General features: G+C 32.0%; 1 protein-coding gene and 1 long non-coding RNA gene across 7 annotated transcripts in view; both read left to right on the top strand.

Annotated features, from left to right (window-relative positions):
* Nucleotides 1-11,950, top strand: part of LOC148626396 (uncharacterized) — a 38,134-nt gene extending 26,184 nt beyond the window's left edge. For all 6 annotated transcript variants that reach the window (XM_088570355.1, XM_088570356.1, XM_088570359.1 and 3 more), the window contains exons 8-12: nucleotides 2,973-3,139; nucleotides 3,779-3,924; nucleotides 5,351-5,416; nucleotides 6,554-6,680; nucleotides 9,171-11,950. In XM_088570355.1, the coding sequence (XP_088426481.1) occupies nucleotides 2,973-3,139; nucleotides 3,779-3,924; nucleotides 5,351-5,416; nucleotides 6,554-6,680; nucleotides 9,171-9,594 (930 nt within the window). In that variant the 3' untranslated portion in view covers nucleotides 9,595-11,950. The remainder of the gene's footprint in view (nucleotides 1-2,972; nucleotides 3,140-3,778; nucleotides 3,925-5,350; nucleotides 5,417-6,553; nucleotides 6,681-9,170) is intronic.
* A 2,444-nt stretch (nucleotides 11,951-14,394) lies between these two features.
* On the top strand, nucleotides 14,395-19,995 carry LOC148626395 (uncharacterized). Its single transcript, XR_015920205.1, has 3 exons — nucleotides 14,395-14,688; nucleotides 18,754-18,895; nucleotides 19,352-19,995. It is a non-coding gene; the product is annotated as an uncharacterized LOC148626395 (long non-coding RNA).
* Nucleotides 19,996-22,114: the final 2,119 nt, after the last annotated feature.

Here is a 22,114-nt window from a genome sequence, read left to right as displayed (position 1 = left end):
CAATTCGTATCCAAATCACGTAGAAACATTGAGAAAGTACGTGTATTTTGGTTAATGGCTAGACTACCGTACGATGTAGATACAGACAATATATCAAAGTGTCTGTAATATAATATACATGCATTAATTTGTCCATTGTGTAAAACATTTACAAATGTACCAGTCATTAAATGATCTGTAGTTCAGGCCGGGAAGGATCCAGAAATCTTAAATCAAGGGGAGCCGATCCGAAAAATTATAAAAAAACGGGGGTTTAAAGCAAACATTTGCTCCTTTTCACAAAAACTGAAATCTTTTCACGAAAAAAGATGGTACTGTCACTGTAAAAACTAAAAGTATGTTCATATTAAAGTAAGGCATTGTCACTTATTCATTTTCGCTGCCACTTTGCGTTTGAAATGTATTTGTTTACGAAACATGCACAACTTTCAACATTATGCAATTCCAAATTATAATTACGTCTTGTTAATGTTGGAACTGTCAGCCATATTATTTTTTCTATAAAGGATCCGTTTATCTTTTAGTAAAAACGGATTCGTTCAAGGCATAAAGCTCTACGCTGAACCAATATTCTTTTAATTACCAATATTATGTAATACGCTTTCGTCTATGCATGTGAAAGAGAAATATTACCGATAATACCGGTATTTAACCGATTTTATCTTACAGGGCTTTAAAGTATTGCCTACAAAGCGAAATCTATGTTTGTGCTAAACTTTGTCTATTACATTGAAACCAAATCCCTTTTGGACTGTAGGAATTGATTCGGTTTACCTAGGTGTCTGGTTTACTTAGATTCAAAATACTTTTAAATTGACGGGAATGGATTCAAAGAAGTGTCTAGTGTAGACAGATGATCAGTTTACTGAGTTTGGTTTAGACGGATTTAACTGTAACATCAATGTTCTCACCCGTTGAAAAAAAAATCAATATTTTATACGAGCTTAGAACCAAATGAAGTTATACATTAATGCTAGGTTTTTCCGGATTCGTAAATGTTCAATTATTTCAATTGTAAACACGTTCGACACAAGTCTGAACACGTACGAGACTTCTCGAATCTATATTATACATGTATAATTAAGTAAGTCTGACCTTATTTTTTTCACATAATATATACTTGTTTTTTTTTCATTTTACGCGTAGAAGACTAATACTCATGTATATTTTAACATGTACCGGGTATATCATATTGACGCTTTATTGACCATTCTGTACAACTTTATTTGATAAGACCGCAATATGCACATTTTTCTACGGAATCGGATAAAAGGAGAGTAAATTTAATCAGTTTGCTGTTACGGGTTAGAACATCCAAAAGGAGAACCTCTCTAATTTAATGCAATACATAGCAAAACACTGATATCATGGAATAGCGTTTAGAACGCAAATTTTATCATTTTGAAGCTCATTTTTCACTGGAAAAGTCGATATTCTTTCGTGATATATGGGTTGTCGATCACATCTTAAGTAGATAGACCAATAAATAGAACAGGAGATATATACCTTTTTAACTCTCAAATGGTTTGGGTTCGGTCAGGTGATAAATCAATTTATATTTTTGACGTGCGTCATACTCTACATAATGGACATATCGGTTGGTTACATGTACAACCTTAGCTTTTTGTAATATCTCATCTTAATATAGATTTTATCAAAAATCTCTTTTGAAATGAATTCTTGATTTAGATTCTTATCTCAAATAACAACTTTGGTATTTATCTATGTGACGTGGATTTGTATGAAGGTAGACTGGACATCCAAACTTAATTTTTAATAGCAAAGAAAATACTTCAACATTGTGTCATGGTTCATGAAGAAAATTGTCCTGAAAACAAACACAAATGCCTGTTCAACTGTATACAATATATGGAAACTGCAAACTTGATGTTTTCTTATTTTAAACCTGAATTGGTTAAATGAAAAAAATATGCAACATCTTAGCATTTCACTCATATTATATTCTTATTATATCCTTACTGTGCCTTTAATCGCTTTGAAACAGGAAACATTCCTGATAAAACAAAAGGAAACACGAGAAAAACAATTTCCTTTGATTTGCTGGATTAAGAAATATTTCCACCTTACAACTTTTGTAATTCTTAGGAGGCTTTAATGTTTAAGCCTTGCCATTATCAAACAGCTCAATTTTCTTTATAATGACATTTTTCATCCTACAACGATCTTGGAAAGCTGTCCGTATTGACTTACCAATGTTTAGCAAGGTTATCCTCGAGGATCGATAGAATCTATTACGTAGCATTCCACCTAAAAATCAGGCAAACTTTGTGATCTATTCCTTTCGAAGAAATGTGGTATATGTTAGGTACATGTATTCATCGAAGGCAACGATTTTTCATATGCAGTTATCTAGTAAAAATATTTGGGTTGAAAGTTGTAACAGAATGTGTATTGGAAACATAAGGTTTAATCTTCCTTTAACTGATGCGGCATATGATTGATTTTCCCCCACATGAAACGATAATAAAAAATGACACTATTGAATTTCAATATTCTGAACAACGAATGTTTGATCAATAACGTTACTGTATCTCCTGCATGGTTCTTAGCTGGACTTTGACCCTATTGCGTAAAGGAGCAGACATGTCTGCTTAGTATATTTATTGCCAGACTATTTAAAATTGAATTAAGTATTAAGAATTGGCTTTTTTGAACATACTTTTTGTTTACAGCTTTCATTTCTGTTTTTTTTAGTGACCGTTATTGCTTTCTCAAAAATTGGTAGTTGTTTAAAAAAATATGCCATGAAACCTATTGTACATTCATACCATCAGTTGCAAGTTGAATAATTCAATGTCTAGATACGTGTAGTTGTACTAATTGATTAATTACGATTCAAGTAAAACATATTTCGGTATGAAATGTCTTGCGGAATTTTCGATATGGTTACGTAGAGATGATACTGTCTTCAGAAATATAATGTTTATCATGATATCATGATTTTGTTGTAGGATGCTGCTCTGTCCTACCTACAAACAGGGACTGTCGACGTCAATGTCCGTGATAACGCGGGGTACACACCACTCCATGAAAGCTGTGTAAGCGGGAACATGGTAATCGCTAGAATGCTTTTATCTTATGGTGCCCTTGTCAATTGTGCTTCACAGGACGGTATAAGGTAGGTTTTGTCAAGTTAAATTGTCGTTTCGTTATTGCCTAATAATATGACTGGCTCTCTCCACTTTCATTGAAAAAATATGGTCTTCTACCAAAATATATGTAGCATTATTTAATTATTTATAAGTTGGTGCAGTTTTTACAACTTGATGTAAAGGATGTGAAGACTATTTATTTCGAAACACAATTTTTGGTATGAGTTTAAAAATATTTCAAATGTGTTGACTTCCCGAATACGCCATTCGCAAACAGCTTATAAATTATCATACCATATTTAAGAGACTAACTTTTTTTCCGACGCAGTTGGTATAGTTTCGCTTTTTACCCTTTGACCTTAAAGACGCTCTTCCATGGAGACGCAAGTCACCTGATCGCAAATTGGCCTAATACTGATAATTTAGTTGCGTTCGAAAAAAAATGTATCGAAAATTGAAATTGTCTGCCATGTGTTAATGTAGAAAATTATAAGTGAAAAAGAAGAAATTTTACTGCGTCGGCTAATTTTTTTTTAAAGAAAGTGCTTGTTTAATTTTCAATTCAAGACATAAATTCTCATGCTTCGATCCTTCACACCATAAAACTAGAAGTTCACAGCCCAGTCATATCTAGTTTATGAAAAATATGTTTTTATTTATTTCAGACCAATACATGATGCTGTAGATAACGACTTTGTTCCATTGGTGAGATTACTGTTGTCATATGGAGCGGATCCTACTATTTCTACATATGGTGGCAAAACACCACTAAAAATTGCACATTCCCAGAAAATGCGTTCTTTAATCCAAGGTGAGTACAGTTTTTAAGGGGAATATATATCTTGGTATACCCTCGCACTTACCCAGTTTAACATATACCGTTTTCCAACATTGTTAAATTATTTCTTGAGTTCCTTAATTTTCGGTCACATTTTCTTTTTGACTTCACATTTTGTTGATAGAATGTAATATATGTTAAAATACACTTAAGAAAATACAGTGCAACCTATCAAAAGCGAGACATTGATTCATCGATAAGCTGTGTAAACTAAACATCTTCTAAAGTCCTTTCAATTCAAAAGCAGAGGACATTTACCCTGCGCCTGGTCTATGCTCCTAAGTTTTAGTGGAGTCCGACTGGTTAATTTACTTTTGTTATTTTGTATGTATTATTTTAGTTATTCTGTTTTTTGTTTTGTGTGTCTGTTTTCCATGTCTGTTTTTTGTCCCTGGATTATATTCTTTTGATTTCCGCTAGAACCTTGGTTCTCTTGATTACTCTTTCAATACCTTTTTTCACATCTGTAAACCGAACGCGTGCATTAGGCCAACACAAATCTCGGTCCTAAAATGGTTTGGTTTACACAGGTTTCACTATACGAAAAATAGAGGACAGATAAATGTGATATACATGTCTGCCACGTGTCGAGGAACGAAGTTAAAATATACAAAAAGCAACACAAAAGTACAATATCTTAATTGATTATTTAATTCAGGTTATGCATATACATTGTTAGCATCATTTTATACAATTTATATAACCTCTTTGTTTAAAATATGTTTCAGAAATCATTTATCTATTATAAATGCAACAATGGTTGCACAAGGAAGAATTGTACAACGTGTTACGGTGTTAAAACTAATAAATGTGCATTTATTTTTCCCTTACGGAAGTAATCAATTAGATGCTTCTAATTTACATAAAACTCATTGATTTGAGGATTTTTAAAACACGTTCCATTTGTTAAATATATACCTTTACATTTATAATTTGACATAGTTTTTATACTGCACTATAAGAAATAAGCCAGTCTGTATAGAAGTGTAATATTTTGTATGAAGTGATGTGAAGCGGTGTGTGAATGCTGTAGGAATACGCTATGAAAGAGCGTGGATAAAAAAATGTGATTTTATACCACACATACATCAAATATCACTATAAAAAACAGATTAATGAAAAGAAATGCTTCGATGAACTTAAGTCGAATCGGTCTAAATCGAACCCTGGAAAACCGATCACCTGTTACACCAGACACTTTTTTTAACCCGATCTTGTCAATTTATAATAAAAAGTATTTTAAGCCTGAGTGAACCAAACACCTGACTACACCGAGTAAGTTATACAGGCCTAAAATGGTTTGGTTTAAACAGTTTCACTGTATTAACTGACTTTGTGAGTGTGTGATATCACATTCTTTCCTTACGCCAAGAAATAAAATATCAATTTATTTTCATAGGTTACTTGGGAGATATTAATGGCTTTGAAGATACAGAAGACTCCGTTTGGGAATTCGGAAATAATGGTAGGTATAATATCCTCAAAGAAGTTCATATTTTCTGGGTATTTTTTGTTTGAAGGTTAAATGTTTCTTGCTTTTTCTGTTCCCGGATTCTTATTTTCTGTATTTTCCGAGTTCGTTCCTTTACCTTGATATAACGCGGTGTCCTTTATTTCAGTACCTGACCTCAATTCTCGGTGTTAGCATTACAGACAAATGCACTGTTAAATAATCAATTGTTTTTCGACTCGGTAAATTCTTCGTTTATGGCAAATGTTAAAATGTGTGATGCGAAACCTCTGCTTAGTACATGTGAGCATAAATGCAATTTAAAATGTATGTATGTCATACGCAAATCACTCGAATGTGTGTAAACAGAAATATATGGCATGTATTAATCATATAAAGACCTGCAAATGTTTATTACCGTTTTGCACGTTTTACTGTTGACTGTTTTTCTTATCATAGTTTTATCAATGTATTAAAATTAATACTAGAGTGATTATTTGTAACAGTACCGCGAAAAACCCACACTCTTTATCGTCAACAACATTTCATTCTTTACATCTCAGGCAATTAGAACATCATTTATTCAAATATCTAATGTGTTTTGTGTATTTGTATACAGTGAAACCAGTTCTTGTGGACTGAAGGATTCGTTCTGATTAGACAGGAGTTCGGTTATTTCAGATTAAAAAAACATTTAAATTGACAAGAAGGAATGCAAAAACATGTCTGGTACAAACAGGTTTTCGATTCTTGAGGGTTTGGTTTAGATATGTTTCAGTGTAATAGATCAGATCAATTACTATCATGGATTTCAGTGTTTTTGTGTATGTTTTATTACTTTTGTCTCATCTATGGTATATCCAGGGCGTCCATGCATGATCTATCAGGGAACCATAGAAACAAACGTTAAGAGACGAACACTAAGCAAAGTAAACAGATACACATTACAGACAACATGCAGTAACCGAAAATAAACAGCAGAGAAGCAAAAGTCCATATCACTATGACTCTGTCTCCATCAAAAACCGCACACAAGGAAAACCCGTCTGGATCAGACTTATCTGACAACCTAAAGTCCATGTAAAGACTAAGATTCATGAATATTGATGTCTTGTTTGCTTTGCGTCTATAAATTTCATACATGTTTTGTAGATACTTTAGAAGATGGGGTATTTGATGATATTCCCTCAGATCCTGAAATAGAAAACGATATCTTTGAAGAGAGTTCTATTCCAATCATGCACGAATATTCAATAACTCAACCTCCATCAAGCGAAAGGTAATATATCAGTATAATTATCATTTACAAAGTAACATTAAAGAAACTCACTTGAGTTTTATATAAATGCATTTAAACATGCCTTGAAAGAATTTTTTATACATTTATATGCAAGTTTCATTCTAGACACAAACGAATTAGTAATTAATTTTTTTAATAACATTCAACAGCATAAAGTATTGAATCAGCTAGAATATTTTATTATTGATGTCTGTGGAAGTGTTTCTTTGATATTTCCAAACATATCATGACGGAAATAGTTTCTGAATGTTTAAAATTGATACGAAAGAAATATTTTGCTTGCATTTACTTTTTATGTAACACAAGCAATTAAAAATTAATAACAAAATTACCGAATTGATCGGTAAGTTATAGTGAATACAATAAACAAAGGGAATAATCAGAAGAAATGAAAGTCTATTTAAACAGTAGCTCAAATCAACGTAGTAAATCAATGCAAAAAGTATTATCGACACTAGTGTGTTAGGTCTGCAAAGTTTGTGTCAGGTTTAGGTTTTTTGGATGTGTTTTGTCAATTATAACCTTGATTTTTTAAAAAATTAAAAGTCAGTTGTAATACAGGTTAGCCTTTAAGTTTGTTTTTTACCTAAAATGGTTAGGTCTAATATATTTCGCTGGATCATAAAATGTGTCTCATTATCCGACTTTTTGTTTCAATAAAGTCCACGAGGATTAAAATTGATGACCTATATATTTTTCATTTTTAATCGAATCTTTCCTGTTTTAATAAGTATTTTCTTACGTGTTTAAACTCTGATCTATACGCACTAAACATGATGATACATTCTTTTCAGTTTCCGCATTTTATCAATTCCCCACCGCGTAATAAATCATTCCCTACCGTTAAATACTATCAAATGTATTGCAGATGTTGCATGAAATTTAATTTATGAATGATAACCATTGTTCGCCTCGTATTTGTGAAGCATGTAAACCACACGTTTGACATTCCGTGAATTAAAAACGGTTTTTTCCTCGGTTTGAACGAATTAAGGCCTTCGAACATACTGTTCAATAATGATAATCCCCTCCGATCTTTAGCTCAATGCTTTAACACGCAAAATGTCAGGATTTAACCCTTTTAAAAGCGAAGAATGAATGTTTTGTCTCCGTGCATGATTACTTCTCATTATCAAAGTTCATTTCTGTATTCTATTGTCGGAAATCAGGCACCATCCTGACTATTTATGGAACAAACAATTCTTTTATTAAACTGTTTATTATCCAAATGCACCTTTTCATTGCAATTGCTAAGTTATCCATTCTCCACGCGTCGTACGTCGCTATAGCGAAAAGATATTGTAGTTATTTTGGTCGAACAACTACTATCATGAGATTTTTTGCCTAACCTTGTATTTTTCTTCATTGATTTCTGATTTGCCCATTATATTTGTCGTTTTCATCTTATCGTTTTATGCTTTAAAATACCGCCAATAATCAATAGGAGTTTTTACTGAGTTCCTTCTTATCGTGTCAAAATACGTTATGTATGTAACAAGATTATCATTAATTCTATTTTCATGTGTGACCTTGTATTGTTATTGATGAATTTTTGTTCTGTCTATTTTTATTTTTCATTTGCGTTCTAAAAAGTTCTAAAAGGTGCGGAAAATTAGTAAACTGATCAGGATGCAATTAATATTTAAGCTCAATGAACAATAATATGGAATACAAAATATACAAAAGAATAAGTTATAACGGTTATGCAAGAAAATTGAATAAAAAGGAAACAAAGAAAATGTTGGCGTGAAATTAAAAAGTCCCCCCGCGGAAATACCCTGCTTGAATTGCAGTTATTTGTCAGGTTTAGAATTTCATATTATAATTAATACAATGACAAATTAAGCCACTTTTATTGGTCAAAACTAGGTTATTATATCCAATGAGAAACTATCAAAATGAGCTTTATATGTAGGTACAAAATGTATTGTAAGCTTTTTTTCATGCGTGTTTAAGATAAAATCCATTAGTCTCTGCACCACGAAAACTGATTTATTCAACGGGTCATAGTTTCCTTTCCTCGTTTGTCTACCTCGGACTTGACTTTTTATGAGCAACTCGGCGGTTGTTTGTAGAGAAGCAGAGGACGCTTATCTTACCGGTGCATCTGGTCCATGCTTCCAGCTTTAAGTGGAGTCCGAGTTGCTCATTTGCTTTTGTTACTTTGTATGTATGATTTTAGTTACTTTATGTTCTTTTTTGTGTATGTCTGTTTTCCATGTCTGGACTTTGTCCCTGGATTACATTCTTTTAATTACCGCTATAACCTAGGTTCCCTTGATTACTCTCGCAATAACTAGAAACAAAAACCACGACTTCAGTGTTAAATGACTGTATATATTTCAAATTAGTTAATCAATGACATTATATACCGTAGACCAAGAACAAATGTGTGATTTAATCGTTTTTTTTATTTCGTTCATTTTACTGATTATTGTCTCATTGTCTTATTTTTTTGTACTTTTGTAGGTCTAGTATCATTTTATTGAAAGACGTGACTGAATTTCTACATATTAAGACGGGGGATTTATTGAAGGACAAGTCAATAAAATCTGCAGTAATTGAAGAAGCAAAAAGTGATCTTCAGCAGACGACTGACAACAGCTGTTACTACGAACGACTTCAGAATGTGTTAGAATCGAGTTGTCGTCTGCTTCCGGCCAAAGACCTTCACCTTGTCTTCGAAAGATTTGATAAGAAGAAAACATGCGAAAGGGTTAGAATGCAAGGTGAACATAGCATAGTTCCAGACGAAAAGAAAAAAACGCTTGATAAAGAAAAGAAGAAAGCGGCAAAACTTAACGAGTTTGGGAATAGTTCTGGGACTTCACTTCAACAATCGTCCTCTAAAGGCCCTAAACATAAACCTTCAAAATCATGCTTAGATCTATGAACAAAACTATGCGTTGTGTTTAAATGTCAAATGTTTTTTTTTGTTACCGATTCTCATTTAGCTACATAAAGAGTTAATTATTCATGTTATAGGTGACGTATTGTTTTAATATGAAGATTAAGATGTTTACTTGGCGATTTCATGTGCCATGCTCAGGGACATCAAGCAAATGTCAACTCCAGTACAATTAAGGATTAATTTCACGTTTAAATGTCAATTTATGTATGTAATCAGTCTACTGTCGCTGATGAAAACATTGAACTTGAGTCCTGCTTATTCGCCAAGATAACATAATCCATACGTCAGATCTTTGCTAATACTAGGTAAATCATCTTTAGTCTGTTTAAAAACAGAATGAAACAAAAACTAGATTATAAATGTATTTGTTTATATTTTGATCTGGCCTTAATTAAAATTATGCCCTTTCCTTACATACCCAGTATTGCTCTACAACAAAACAAATATTTTCATCTTTCTTCAGAAAAACAAATATTCTGTAATAAAAAAATCATACATTGAAGTTGATTTCTTTAAATTCTGAATGGTAAAATAATATTATTTCCTTATCAACCTTCCCACAGTAAACATTAGGAGTCTAGAAGGGGAAAGCAAACCTTGTTTTAATTAAGGCCTCATCTGATGGAAAACTAAGGTTGATATTTATATGCATCAACATGGTTAATGTTTCCTTAAACCCACTGTCGTCAATGTATTGATGGGAACCTTTTCAGATTTGTTTTTAGATATTGTTAGTTACTCGCTGGACGAGTTTATGATGAATACAGTATGTGGTCATTGTTTAAGTTTTCATTTGATTATGCATCAATCTTTTACTGATGAATACATAGATCTATTTACATTGTGTTGATGAATATTTACCAAGTAAGAATTATACAGATTTTTTGGATTATGCCAATTGTCATATTGTCACGTGCTTTTTATAATTTGATGTGTTTCGAATATATATTATCTGATTGCATCTGAAATTATTAAACTTTTAGCGTGTTAGTTCAAAACATCTTTATTATGCAGCAATGGAAAGAATGTGATTGATCATGTCAAACATCATTTCACGCACAAAGATGACTTGTTAATTTTCCACCGCTCATGTAGTTTCATTTTTAATCAGTGATTCAAAACGCATTTAGATTTGATTTTATACATAAATATTTTACTTTTGGAACAAATCATTTTGTTGCAGATACCGTTTCTGGAATTTTATTAAATATTCTTGTGCATTTTTTATTTCTAGTCTATAAAATGTTGAGTTCTGTTTTAAGAAAATTTGTTGCTTGTTATGGTTTTAGAAAGGTCAGACTTTTAAGAAATTATCATTGTTTAATGATATTGTGTGAACTTGTGCAGCTATTTCTATCTGAAATATTAGGACAGGTGTTTTTTTCAGTATGTGTTAGAATCGACTTGTCGTCTGCTTCCGGCCAATGACCTTCACCTTGTCTTCGAAGGATTTGATAAGAAGAAAACATACTCGTCTTTTAATCCTCGTTTCAGTGGGTGAACTGGATGACATTTATTATTATAATGTAATTTCAAAAACTAGTGCGAAACAACTTACTTTTAATCGCAAAATAATAATTTGCTTGAAGATATTTCGCAAAAAATACAATCCTTTTTTCGACTAAAATGACAGAATCATAACAATTAATGCAAATTTTTCTAAATTAACGGTATTCAGCTTTTGTTTCAGACAAAGTCTGTAATGTTATAACAATCAAACTTGCATTTATATCGTATAGAAGTAGCTGTACATGTGTTAAAAATCCTTTAGTTGATTTTCAAATGATTTGTATGGTCACTGGTGACTGTATTTTAAGTCTATTGTTTTTGTACGAATACATTGTAGTTCTGTTGAAGGACTAAATTTTCAAGTTTCCCAGATACTTTTTAAACGTGTTATATTACTAGCGACAGAAAGCACGGATTATTTTTACCCAGAAAATATCAAATACATACAGTGTATGTATATATTGCTTTGCAATACAATGTTCATAAGTTTTTAAAACTGTCCCTGTTGAGTGACGATATCTTAAAAATGTGGACTTGAGATGCCATTATTTTCGTGATGACATACAACACTAAATGATCGTACCATTAATGAATCATTTAAATTACTCTGAGGATTAACATTTATTCACATTTAACGTATATTGAGGGTTCATTCTATAATGAAGCCTAAGGCTTATAATTCTGTTGTTGTTTTCAATGTGACATAATATTTTGGCTGTCTGTGACAGTTTCATTATAGTGGTCCATCAGTATTGTCGTTAGTTTTATGGTGCATTTCATTGTTGATCATTGTTCATTCAGAATACAGAATAAACTGTTTTAAACTAGATATTCCCTTTTTTCATCTTTTTTTAATGCAGAGTGAAGTTAATAAAAGGGACGATATGAATTATATTTGAAGGTCTTGACAACGATGAAAGATTAAGAAACACTCATTCATAGTATGAGCACACGGAATACTTGAGTCAATAAAAAATTTAGAACTCCTCTATAAATGTGAATACTAACAGTTTGTCAGATTCTCAAATGCCTGAAAACCAATAGTTGAGAAAAAATGGAGAACACCACGTAAAAACGGTCAACACGAAAATACTAACTTTACTAAAAAGGAACATGTAGTGGATGGGCTGGTAGAAGGAATCGAAGTACACGTCATTATTATGACGTCTGATCGTTTTTTTTTCAATCATGATGATGCCCGAGGTTTGATACCTTGCCACACCAAGTGGCGATGTATTAGGTATTACCCTCCGAAAAGTGTCAGCTTAATAATATATTGAGGGAATTTTTTTGTCAAACCATGTAGATATATTGAGCATCAGAAAATACAGGTCAAGTTGGAATTTCAGTGTGACTGGAGTATGTGAACAACAGTTATGGCCATATTAATTTATTTTTATCCCAAAATATTTTTGCTACTTGTCAGGGTATAAATCAATGTCTCATGATATGAAATATTTCAACAGATTGACACAATTTGTTATTGTTATTCTGAAATGCTTATCATTTTGTATACTGAATGGAAAACTTACCTAAACCGTTCACACGGCCATTAACTGCTTTTAACGTCACCTAACATCACTAAACGCCATTTTATATCAATACGAAGCTCACTGCAGTGTCCTAAAGTCGGTGTTTAAAATTTATGAGAATTACTGTCATAGCTCTGGTTGAAAATTTCTTATTCATTTAATGACAGCGTAATGCAATATTGAACCCTGATATGAATGGGTTCATCGCCAGATTTCTGAGTAATAATTTTTATTTTGCCTTGGTGACGTCATGATATGATAGTTAATGTGATGTTGATTAATTATTTGATTTATATTTGGAAGTAATTGTATCATGGATGCAATAGAATGTGGTGTATTAACACATGAACACTGCCGTACGCTTAATTTAGATGCTTTGTTGGACAATTTTACAGATTTGGAAAATGTATCATTCTAAAATTGTTTTATTTACATAAGCAGTGAATATGAAATAATTGACGCAAGTAAACTTACAAAATGTCTAAGACAAAACAGTTAATTTACTAAATGCACCATATTTGATCAGTGGAATGTACAATGCGTGAAGACCTGTTTATTCAAAAATATTAGGACATGAAAAATTAAAACTGAATTATAATTAATAGTGTGTTATGCAATACAAAACATGTTACAAACATGCTTTTACATGTCACACGTACTGTATGACTGATGTCACAATCTATATTACATCTGAAACGAACGGATATCCTTTTTCGTTAAATAAAATATGCAAGAACAACTGAGAAGTGATACATTTATCATTTATTAGATAATTATACAGTTGTATTAAAAAAAAACCCTACTTTTTTTTAAAAATTTGATCAAATTGTACATTAAAAATTCAATAAACCTAAAACAATGCATCGTACACATTTTGTTTTAATACATGCGTTTCACTAAAGAATTTGCACACTTGACTGTTCCGAACGTGTTTGATACATATAACGAAAAGGAAGACGTATTTTGTCTATTTACGTATAATCTAAATTGTGGTTGTGGTGATTGTGGTTATTTCTAGATAGACCGAAAAAATATAAAAGTCATTCCTGAATAAAAAGTAAGACAATCTCACCTTTCATTCTTCAACGGTAGTCATTTCTTTACATACTTTGACCTTAATGCACTAGACCGGTTACCAATGCTGATGATGATGACATTGATATATATTCGATTTTTTCTATGGTTATAATATACTAAATAAATGTTTGCATAATACTTTATGATAAACTTATTTACAATCGAGGATATGTTAAACTGAATTTGTTCCCATTATCCGTTTAGTTCAGTCTTATTTTTTACCGAAAATTTAAGTATGTCAGGAAGTCCATTTCATTAATCTCCTGTAGTCAATGAAGGGGGCGAGTCTATGATCTATGATGCCCTTATCATTGCAGAGTATCTGAGTTCTACATTAGTGTACAATAAGTTTCGTGTCTCTTTTTCCTGTGTTTAATTTCTGAAAGTTCCGTTTTTGTGTGTTAACTAGACTTCGTCTTTATTTGTATTCATGCTAATTCAAGCTTTTATTAAATTCCTATTTTTTAACCTTTCGGGTATGTTTTGTTTAAGTATATAGTTTTCGGGAAACAAGTATAGGAACGGAGCGTTAACGACGTCCTATTTATGTAGTTGTTCTGAAACATGGGTGGTTTTAATGTTTCTCCCTGACTGGACGTATTTAGAAATGACATATTGAATTAGGATATAATTGTTTTAACCTTGTAAGGCAGAGGCACAAAGTATGGCATAGGAAATGTCGCATATTCCTATTATCGAGCCTTACCCATTACATATTCAAATAGCTTCATTTACCAAACACAAAGCCTATTTCATTTGGAATTTTGATTCAGAACCATACACAGTCAGCAAGAACTATTGTACTAATTGTAATGTGTCATAAATCTTTGAAAGAAAGAGCATCAGAAACCAAGGGAAATATCGTAGTAAAACATAAAAGAACAGAAACGGAAATAGAAAAAAAAGAACAACACGAGCGTCAATTAAAAGTCGGGATGTACTCAAATGTTCCGGAAAGGTAAGGATTTACTGGTAATAGTACAAAAAAATAAAAATAAAAAACAGGCAAACAATATATACGAGTTATTTCCTGTGTGATAAGTTCAAACAAAGTTTTATATCAAATCTGGCAAGATAAGATTAATAAAGGTTTACAAACGTAAACATACCATAAATAAAATAAATTCCTTTATAGAGAAACAACAGAGATCAATAACGTTGGATATTTGTTAATTATATAACGTCAATTTTGAACCGAATGCTGCTGACCCAATATGCATGGATTCACCTTAATTTAACGAAGACAACATGAAAGAAAGAATGTTTACAAGACAATTAATCATAATATCCCCATCTGTAAATGGTGTTTAATTTTCACATTTGCATTAAACAGTGCTTAGTTAAAGCATATTATTACATAGGTTTTACATTTTTGCACTCATCTTATCATTATTTAATATTAAAAAACGCGCATTATTTAAAAATAAATAGTGTTATATAGTCATTTACGTACATGTATAACTGTTATAGAAATGGCACAGTCGGAATTAATTAGTTTTGTTATTTGACATGTGTACTCTAGTTGGATTATCATTATTTGAATTCAAAACAAAAATACAGTTTCCAAGAGATTGCACTGTTCTGTGTTGATGCGACATTTAATGCTGTTTTAATAAGGTATTGCGATTGTTGATTAATTCCGCGCTAAATCAACTTGCACTAGAAAACAAACAGGAGACAAATAACAGCCTTTGATTCAATCTATCGATGACTACCAAGTTTGGTCATCATATCTCAAATAGAAACAAATTGGGTATGCGTCAAAATTAACAAATTGGTTGATTGATTTATTTATTATGATTAAACGTACTATGACATATGTTTCATCCAGTTCAGTAGAAAAAACGATTAACAATTCGAAACGAACGTTATTTTTCATAGTACCACATACTCAGCCGAATCTTAATTGTGCTAGCTCTCAAAAGAAGCCACCCTCTCGGATATTTTATTCTGAATCCGACAGAACCCATCGTCAATTTGTTCCTTTATTTCCGTCTGCTTGAATCGTTGGCTGGGATTTTTTTCTGAGCCTCTATGTACAAATTTTGTTCCTTACAAATAATTGGTCTTAAATTGTTTGGTATGACTCGACCGGTAATCGAATCAACGACCTCGAGCACTCTAGGCAAGCACACTTTCCCGAGACCACTGATGCCGTTTCGATAATATAGTGGTACATGCAAAAGAAAGAAAATACAACAAAAATTATTTGCTTCAAGGTACCATAGGACAGGGAATATATGTCAAAAATTGTCATTTCAATCATGAAAGTGAAAGTACTTCTCAGAGTTGCCTATGAAGACGATTCCTCTCTTCCGGAAATAGTCCTTTGCGAGATGAGACGACCCGGGTTAAACGAGGTTACGCACGTTTGTCGTTATCCGATCTCTTAAACAATGAGATATCTTAAAAGGAGCAGCGTAATATAAAAATAAATATTCAAAAACGGTGGCGCTAAGAAAGAGAACAATAATAGCATTGTTACTCCAGACCGATGCTCCAACGTCGTTCGATATCGACTACATACTAATCATTAATTTTGATGGTATTTTGTTTTATGTAGTTGAATATCGGTTGATGCATTTAGTATGTAGATTGTCGTTGTTTCATGTTCACGTTCAGGCCATGTTTTTTGGATTATGATGTACTTGAATTATACCACTACTGATGCTTCGGTATTTTGTTGCCGATATTTAATAACAACGTTTTCCATTTTTATATAAATCCTTACAAATAGTATTGGCAACTTATTGTATTAATGGAAAGGACACCACTTATAAAAGCAAACATGTTCTTTTATTAAACATCGTAAATACATTCATATCACTTTCTGTTTGTGTATTCACACTGAGTACCACGTGTATATGTTATCTTTTTCACGTTTTACCTATCATCTGCGGTTATATATGATTAACTGTTTACGTGTTGCTAATCGTGCAACCACATGCTGTGGATTCTATACCCATGCAACATATGCTAATTATCAACTTATCATATCGTAACGCTTTTTGCCAATTATGAAAAACAAGTATGATAAAAAAAATAAAACATTTAATCATTTGAAACATTATATTCATGGGTAGTACTATAGGAACGTATGAAAGGGGAATAAAGACAACCAGAGTAAGAAAAAAATAGTATAAAATATAAACAACCAAACATCGTAAGAATGGCATTATCTAAAGCATGAACTGTATGTGTTTATTCAGTTTTCTTATATAACTGAAATACACGTATATGATCAATGTACTTTTACCTAATTTTAATGTACTCCTAACATTTTACAGAGAATGATAAAAAGTAATAGATTACAGGATACTTAGACTCTCTTTAATCCTATACTTGATTTTAATCATACTATTTCTTTACTTTCTATTGTAAGATTGAGATTTTTACATGCTCGCTATAGCTTGCATGTCACAAAATATAATTTTACCATCTCGAGTGGAGAATTACTTAAACCACTCATTGCTGATGAAGAAGATTTGCTTGATTTAACATGTGGTTTATCAAGATTTAATACATAGTGATTTTCGACAGTTAACTGTTATCTATATAACAAACCGATTAGATTTTATTTAGTCGTTGAACGTTTTGTTGTGTAAAGATTAAAATCGTTAAAATTCCTCAGACGTCGCAAAAACGACCTTATTACGCAGCGAAGTTCTTACCCTTTCTGAGGACATGTGTATATTTCTGGACATAGGAAGTGACAACATAGTTCATCCGAAGTTTAGTGGTGTACGTGCTGCTCATTTCTCTGTGTATCATTTAAAGAATTTTTATGTTATGGGACTTTTTTCTTACTGCTCGGCTTTGTTTTGTCGAAGGATTCTTCCTTAATACTTTCATTACTACCATTTCATTGCAAGAATAAGGCTAGTGCCAAATACATAGTACTGAACTATCAGTTTGCAAACTTATTTGGCCACATTAGGAAACAGCACCTATAAATTCCATTATTTGGCAGATAACATGCAATTTCAATATTAAAAAGAGTCACGCAACGTGTTTGTTATTATTTTGAGAATAAATTGCATGGGTTGGTCGTGTTTTGCTTTCTTACCATGGTATGGATTTCTATAATCATATAATCACGTTGATGACCGTGTGTTCACAGTTTCATTACAACCTTCTAAACAATCTGCGGCACGTTGTTAGACATTAAAAAAAGTATCTCTGAATCATGACTACGCTGACAGCCGTCGTTGAAATTCAGCCTATAATCGATCAATGTATTGCCCTTAATTTTGTAAAACGATCTATATGAACCCGATTTCACGACGAGAAGATATAATCGTCCATCAAACATTTTAAGCTCTCAAAAATTGGTAAAGAACGGAAATATTAAAAACATATCGATTTCTACATGTAATGGTAGGTGGAACAAGGCTGATACCTGTAGTATGATTTGTGTAATATCACAATTTCGGACTTATTATCGTTTCAAAACTTTCTCTATATCATTAACTCCACTTCTGAATTTAAACTTATTTCAGGTTTGGATTGCATTAAACATGTAATGAAACCAACAAGTAGGAGCAAAAGTAATAAACACAGTAGTAAAGAAACCAAAATTTATATTTCTTTGCCCTACCCTTGGGTACAACACTGACCTGATGGAGAAAATTTTTTCAGTTTTCTGTAGACATGCACCAGTTACTGAAAATGGTTATATGATTATTTGTAGCGTCGGTTAAAGGACAATTGCTTCCAAGCTCACGCATCGTAAACAAAGCTTCATAAAAATGTTGTTTATTCTATGAATACGATTATTTGAAATACATGCAATGTCAGTAATACGAATATACCTTGTTAAAGTAATGTGCAATGGTGTTTGTCAATGATATTCTATGAATAGGTTCAACTTTGCAATAAAGAATGAAATCAATTTTGACAGGTTATTTCAAATTAGACTAAATGTACTTAACCACAAAACGACGATTATTTTTATTGTTTGTGTTCATATATACACATGAACGTGTAGGTCATATTGTGTTAATTTCTTATATTATATATTTAGAAGCTTTTTGCAGTCGTGATATTAGGACGAAAATGGCAGGTGAAAGTTTAATCCCACTTCCTGTTACGAACGATAGAGATAAACATAATGGAAGCATAGGACCATGCAAAATCAATGAATGAAACTGCTTGCAATTGAAAAGGTACACATTGTAATCAAAATAATGAAGAACTATTTATTTAACCATAGCTAAAAAAAAGTAGACGATCACGATACATTTTGGGAAAAAGTAATCAAGAGAACCTAAATTCGAGCGGGAAGCAATATAATTTATGCCACAATAGTAGAGCGGGAAAACATACACACAACAAAAATCATGAAACAACCTAAATAGCACATTCAAAGAAAGAAGTAAATGACGGACGTCACTGAGACTGGGATTACGGACCAGGTATGGCAGGCGTCTTCATTCATTTCTAGAATCACTAATATGTCTATATATGTATAACAAAGTATGTTACCACACTTGACACAAACATATAAGATATATATTCTGAACGAGTGTTGGTTAGAAAACCCAATTCTTTCAGAAATGACTCTATGCAAGATGAGACGACTAGTATGACTCACGGGAATTCTTTTTATCTGTTCTCTTTAGGTAGAAGCGTCATAGACATATTTAACAAAGGCAAGAGATGAATTGAAGTAACTATATAATTTGTGTCTAGAAATGGCGGCGCTCTTTGGGAGAAGCAAACAAAAAATATTTTTTTACGGGAAGAAACAGGTTCACATAATCGCAGATCAAATACAGAAATTCTTTGTCTTTTTAATCGTTCTGATACATTCCACTGGTGAAAATGACGTAAATTTATCAAACTCCTGTAAGATAATTCGATCTTTAATCGTCAGTCATGTAAGAACCTATTAGTTTTAAAATTTTATGTGCATCTTGACTCTTATGCGTATTTTTATCTATCGTTGTGTTGATACGTCGAGAACTATGTCACCATTTTAACGATCAATGGGATGGGCAATGGGTATGAACCTAATGTTTTCTTGTTTTATGCTCAAACAGTTCTTAAACGAGTAGATCCGTCATAGATATACTATGATATTTTCTCATTATATTGTGATTTTACATTAACAGGAAGGAATCCTTATCACGCTATAATTGCAACATATATGCAATTACTTTGTGTTATCAAACAGGAATTACAGAAAACAAATTAGACTAGCAGGAGGTTGCGACAAATCTTTTTTGTCGTTTACATTTGCTAGAATGCAGTTTCAAGAATAAATACAGAGGAATAACTGTGGTTAAAAGTACAATATTATAAAATTTCTAATAAGTTGCACAGTTTAAAGTACTGAATAAAAAATGCATGTGTTCAATTTATCAACAAATTATCAATTTTCAGTCGAATGCATATTACGTAGTATTTTTACACTGTACTTATTTCACTATTTTTGAGTTAGCAACTGGAGAAAAAGATAGTACCATTTTCTCACGAAGTTACACGTGCATCATATTTAAACTTCGAACATTAATATCCGCAAATAAATTCAAGTACCTAAGAAAATAGAGTTGAACTGATTAGTGTCACAAATGTGAGAAATCTTCTTGAAAAATCTAAAACCATGGACCAGGTGTGCCGATTTGGTAAGTGTCTAGGTCTCATCTTTATCAAAGAAAACAGCTTTTCTAATTGTTAAACTTCTTTTTCGCCTCATTGCTCATTGTCCAAATTTCAAACCTTTAATTTCCGAATATCTCATAACCATATACTCCATTTTTCATCCCAACACCCCATCGTTTAAATGTTAAAATTACAGATTGTTTTATATAGATCCATTGCTATTTACATGTTACAGTATTGTTTTTTAAAATGTCCATTTCAGTTGGATTTCCTTACCCCATGTCCAATGCCCGATCAAACACGTGCACACCCTTCCATTTCTCATAACCTTCCTAACACCACCTGACGATTACGCCCTTCTGGCGGATTCGAATCAAATAAAATTCAAATTAAAATACTAAATCAAGAACAGTTTGAAATTCATACAAGATATCACAAAGTTCATGGTCATACCATATATCGTTTGATGTGGTGATTTTTTTATCAACACATATAATGTACAAAGCAAAGATAAGAAACAGCAATGACGAATTTAAAACGGAAAACGACTAAAGTTTACATCATGTATATCGTGATATATATCCTAAATAAGAAAGTCTACTGTTGACACCAACTGCTTACACTACGATCATGCATTATTAAAAGAAACTATTTTAACAACGGTGGATTTAAGTCTATTTCGACTTTTTATTCCACCAGCATTACGAAGGTTATGACCCTCTGAAAATACCAAAGTCTTTCGTATTCAGTTCAACCCCAAATTGACACGTGAAGTTATTTCCACTTCAAATATAGGATCTGTTGAAAAAGATAATACAACCTTCAAATAAAATTTTAATCCTTGATGAAATTTTAGTTATTTGGCTAACATTGTCTTGTTAATTTTATTAAGGAACACACACAAAAAAAAAAAGAAACGTATTAAAGCAATAAAGAAAAAATATACGATACAAACAAACGGTATTAATCATGTTGTATAAAAAACAGTTCGACTGAACAAAAACTTCAATCTAACAAGATTGGAACAACATTAGCTCCCAAGCCAACTCAGATCAGCAGGTATAGTATTAAACAATGTATTTTTAAAATGCTACACACATACATATAACTTTATAGACAATCAGTTCAAGATTATTATCTGAATATAATAGCATTAAAACCTATAATTTTTTTACACTGTATACTTCTATTCTCCATACTCAGTTAAAATCCAGACTTAAAAACATTATACATCGTTGTTTTTCCAAAAAAGATGGTACACCTAGATACAGATATATAGTTCTTGGTAGAGATTCCTCATACTTTGTAAGAAATAATTCCAAATCATCTTCCAAATATACAGAGGGAGATGTTTACAAAATGCTGGAATTTTTAATCGACAACATATTTGTCCAGTGTGGTGCACGTGTTTTTCAACAAACGGTCGGAATTCCAATGGGAACATATTGTGCTCCTTTACTTAATGACCTATTCCTTCACTCTTATGAGGCTGATTTTATATCCGATCTGATCAGAAAGAAAGAATACCGTTTGGCTAGATCCTTCAATCTCAGTTTCCGCTATATAGATGACGTATTATCTTTAAACAATCCTAATTTCGGGGATTTGATACATCGCATCTACCCAAAAGAACTTGAGGTAAAGGATACTTCAGACACTGTGAAGTCAGCCTAATATCTTGACCTACACTTAGAAATCGATGGTAAAGGAAAACTATTGACCAACCTTTACGACAAACGTGATGACTTTTCATTCAGAATTGTCAACTTTTCTTCCATCTG

The sequence above is a fragment of the Perna viridis genome, chromosome 2 (genome assembly GCF_037379345.1).
Source record: "Perna viridis isolate PV_CMFRI_1.1 ecotype Kerala chromosome 2, ASM3737934v1, whole genome shotgun sequence".
Lineage (NCBI taxonomy): Eukaryota > Metazoa > Mollusca > Bivalvia > Mytilida > Mytilidae > Perna > Perna viridis.
The sequence above is the reverse complement of the archived record's forward strand: the minus strand, read 5'-3'. Positions and strand labels throughout refer to the sequence as shown.